At 54.1% G+C, this 4314-nt stretch overlaps 1 protein-coding gene across 1 annotated transcript; it reads left to right on the forward strand.

Annotated features, from left to right (window-relative positions):
• The first annotated feature begins 1784 nt into the window (after window positions 1–1784).
• LOC110571534 (interferon alpha-inducible protein 27-like protein 2) lies at window positions 1785–3591 on the forward strand. Its single transcript, XM_021679662.1, has 4 exons — window positions 1785–1924; window positions 2090–2122; window positions 2686–2847; window positions 3371–3591. Exons 1-4 carry the CDS (start codon window positions 1921–1923, stop codon window positions 3571–3573), a joined length of 402 nt encoding a protein of 133 aa, XP_021535337.1. The 5' UTR covers window positions 1785–1920; the 3' UTR covers window positions 3574–3591.
• Window positions 3592–4314: the final 723 nt, after the last annotated feature.

The raw sequence follows: 4314 nt of genomic DNA on the forward strand, positions 1-4314 counted from the left end.
CTCTGTTAACTTTAAAAATAAACTGCCAGATATTTTACCAGCAAAAATTGGTTTATTCAGGAATAGCAGAAAATTACAATCCACAACACAGAACTTTGGAGAAAGCATAAGCAAATCTGGAGAACAAAGGCGAAGTAAGCTCTCTTACAGAGGGAACCGGAACTTGGGAGGGCTGTTATAGAAATAAAAAGTCCACTGGAGTAAACTGGGAGTTCAAAGTACAGTGGCTCTTCATTGGCTGAGTTGTGACAGTCTCTCATTGGTTGGGCTATTGCCGCGGGGGGTGGGGGGGAGGGAACCTTCCTTCTCCAGGAGTAGCAAAGTAGTAGCTAAAGCAGTGACCACTTGGAAAGTAGGTCTCTTGTTGGGGGTTTGCAACTGAGGAATGGTAGGGTGGGAGAGCTCCCCCTCCTGGCCTCCCCACTCCATTTTAGTGAGGTTTCCTTTTATTTTCACCCCTCATTAGTGGTAAAAGAAATATAAATTAAAATAAGTCACCATTTTTCCCCTTTCTTCAGCAAAGATTTTTTTTTCTTTTTTTATGACAAAGTTAACCATTGGTGAGGAGTAGGAAAAAATAGATCTTCCCACATACTTTTGAGGGATGTATAGACCGATACAATATTTTTGGAAAGCACCTTAATAATAAATATCAATGCCATAAGAAATGCATAGTTTCTGACCCAACAACTCCACCTCTAGGAACATATTATCAGAAAATACTTATGCATGGTGACCTAAACACTTCAAGCCAGGATAATTTATGAGAACAAAAATTAGAAAGAATTTAAACCCTTAAAAGGGGAGCTGATACAAAGGACAGCCATTTGATGACAAATACAAAACACATTCAAGTTCTGGAAAAGACAAATGTGTAGGGATGGAAACCAGATGAGCGGATGCCAGGGGCTGAGGTCTGGGAAGACTACAAAGGAGCCTGCGAGAATCTGGGGCTGGGGGGGGGGGGGGGGGGGGGGCGGCTGGGATGGTGTTGAAAATGTCCCATGTCTGAGTTGGTGGTTCCACGACTGTAAAATTTGTCCAAACTGACAGATGTGTACACTGAAAGGTTGAGTTTTACCATGTGTAAATTATATCTCAATAAACTTGACTTTAAAGAAAATGTTGAAGAATATTAAGCAGCCTAGGGAAATTTAAATGACCAGTTAAATGAGGAATTTGCAAGGTAGTGTGCGCAATGTGAATGGAACTTGGTAGGGGGGGTTACATCTTCAGAGAGTGACAGAAATGGGGTGGCCGTGGTGAGGTAGACTGGAAGGAACTAAGCCAAAATGTATCGGTATCTCCCTCTGGAAATGAAATTAAATGTGGTTGACCCTTGAACGTGGGCGGGGGGAGGTTAGGGGTACCAACCCCTGCGCAGTGGAAAATCTGCCTACAACTTCTGACTCCCCCAAAACTAGCCTCCTGTTGACCAGAAGCCTTACCAATCACATAAACAGTCGATTCACACATATTTCGTGTTATATGTATTATATATACACTGTATTCTTACAATAAACTAAGCTGGAGAAAAGAAAGTGCTGTTCAAAAAATCATAAGAAGAGAAAATATATTTACAGTGCTGTACTATTTTTAAAAACTTCCGCAGGTAGGTGGACCCACGGAGTTCAAACCCATGTTGTTCAGCGGAGCCCCCAAGCAAGAGGGAAATCACCACTGGGGCCGAGAGCCAGCAGAGGGGTGGGGTTGGGAGCTGGAGGGACAGACCGGCGGAGACCAGCAGAGGTGGGTGGAGCGGTGCGGGCGGGGTGGAGGGCGGGGTGGCAGGACGGTCCCCAGTTTTGCTTGGGCTGACAAGCAGGGGAGGGCCTGCCCCCCGAGGGGCGGGCGGTGTCCCCACCCGGTGGAGCGTGGACGTTTCCCGAGCTGAGCTGGGAGGACGAAGACGTTTCCGTGATGCGTGAGTCTAGCTTCGTTTGGGGGGGGGGGGGGGGGGAGGGCTGGCTGGTAGGCCTCCCGGTCCCCAACCCAGGGCGGGCCAGAGGGGTCGCTTCTTTCCCTCACTCCCTCCACCTACTAACTAGTTGACTCATTCTCTGTCTCTCTCCCCTTTTCGGCTCCCCAGAACGGGTGGCGGCGGGTGCTGTCTTGGGAGGAGGTGAGTTGCCCGGATCCTCTCCGTCGCCAGGGAGGGGACTTCGGAGGTGTGGCGCTGCTCCGGCTGGGAGGGCGGCCCGCCATCCTTCCGCTCCTGGGACTGCCCGGGTGGACCTCGGGGGCGGAGAGCCCCGCTCACAGTACTCGCCCTTAAGGGGACACCTGATCGGGGACCTGGCTGCTCCCCTAGTCCTTCTGTATAAGGAGCGTGTAGAGATTTCTTTTGACCCGGGTGGAGGGGTGGAGTGAATACCGGGAACTGCAATGGCGTATCTCACCCCCCACACTTACACACACACACACACACACAGAAGCCCAGTGAGGGTCAGTGACGTCCCCGCGGTCGCGCAGCAAGTTAGAGACCCAAAAGGGGCCTGCCTGGGCCTCCTGTGACACCTTCGCCCCCACCCGGCTCCACATACCCCACTTTTCTCTTTGCCTTGGGACCCCCTCCGAGCGGTCTCCCGGATGCTCAGCGCAGACAGGCCCCCGAAACTGCCAAGGGGCTCCGGAGCGGTCCCTTGCCCTGGGCCCACGCCGCAACCCAGCTCGTCTTCCCCGCAGTGGCGGCGGTGGCGGCCGTGCCGGTGGTGCTGGGCGCCATGGGCTTCACCGGGCCCGGAATCGCCGCCTCCTCGGTAGCGGCCAAGATGATGTCCGCGGCTGCAGTCGCCAACGGGGGCGGGGTCGCCGCCGGCAGCCTGGTGGCCACGCTGCAGTCCGTGGGTTTGTTGGGGGACAGGTGGGGGGAGGGGCGGGGGAGGAGGGGGGAGGGGGAGAAGAGCCAAGAGCGTATTCAGCGCAGAGGCTAAGCCTGAGGGACAGCCTGTCCTCTCCCTCCGCATTCCCGGTCCTTTGACTCTCCCTGACTGTCCTCTTTCTGGCTCCTTCTGAGTGAGGTCTGGTGGGAGTGGAGGGCTAAGGGAGCTCTGGGAGGGAGAAGAAGGGAAGGAGCCCAGGGCTCTGGGTACAGCCCTGCCCAGATCTGACACCTGGGTGGCCTAGGAGGGTCCCTTCCCCTCTGGGCCTCAGTGGCCTCCTGGGTAAGGTGAGGGGACCTGTCACTCTCAGGGTCTGTGGCTGACTGTCCTCTGTCTCTCATTCCTCCAGCGTCTTCTGCCCAAAGTGGAGCCCTGGGGGTTTCCAGAACCTAGAGGAGGGATCCAGGTCCCCAGGCCTCAGACCTCCAGGGGGGTGGGGGCCACTGGCCACTGCATGAGCCCGTGCTCACCCTCTGTCTCTTCCTCAGGGGCAGCTGGACTCTCCACGTCATCCAACATCCTCCTGGCCTCTGTTGGGTCAGTTTTTGGAGGCTGGCTTGGAAGTTCAAAAAAGGCAACTTCTTCCTCCCCCCCAGAAGAACCCGAGGCTGAAGAGAAAGAGGCAGAAGAAAATGAATCCCAAGTTGAACCTCCAAAACCCCCAGCGGGGTCAGAGAAGCATGAGAAATAAAGATCATGTGCAGACACACCTCCCTGTCTTTGCTCCTTGCAGCCCTGTTGGAGGGGGAGGGGTAAGAGGGGGGGACTGGGGTTTTCCAAATCCCCCACCCTCCCAACCTGCCTTGTGGAGGGGGCCAGGAGGGGGGGCAGGCTGACAGAGCACAGACTCAGTTGGCAGGAGGCTTTGGTTGGTCCTTACAAGGGATGGGCTGTATACACCCAGGGTCATTCCTGGGCCTTCTGTAGGCCTCAGTTTGCCCCCTCATTCAGTGATGGGGTTGACAAAGGTTCCCATTGGGCAGCCGGGGAGAGGGGTAGCCAGGATACATATTGAGCCACTGACCCTGGAGCATGTCGCTCTTCCTCATGCATGGACACTAGGCATCCCGAGACGAGTCACACACTGGCCTTTCCCTGCCTGACCTCAAGTCTGGTGGGAGAGTGGGGGCTGACAAGCAAACCACCAGGACAACATAGTATCCTGAATGTCACAGTGGAGCTCTGGGCACTTCCGGTCAGGGACACTGAATCAGGGATGGTCACTCCACTGTGTCTGGAAAAATCCTCCACATCTTACTCTGGTAATAAGGGCTCTTGGTGTTCCCTATCTCTCCACTCATGTCCAAGGTGAGGGCTTATTTCCTGCCAGAGAGGTCTCATTCTCTGGAGTTCTTTGTTTGTTGTTTTGTCTTGTTTTTGCTTTTAAGGATGAGATATCACAGAAATAGAAATCCTAAAACTTCTGCTTACA

Source organism: Neomonachus schauinslandi, chromosome 9 (genome assembly GCF_002201575.2).
Source record: "Neomonachus schauinslandi chromosome 9, ASM220157v2, whole genome shotgun sequence".
NCBI lineage: Eukaryota > Metazoa > Chordata > Mammalia > Carnivora > Phocidae > Neomonachus > Neomonachus schauinslandi.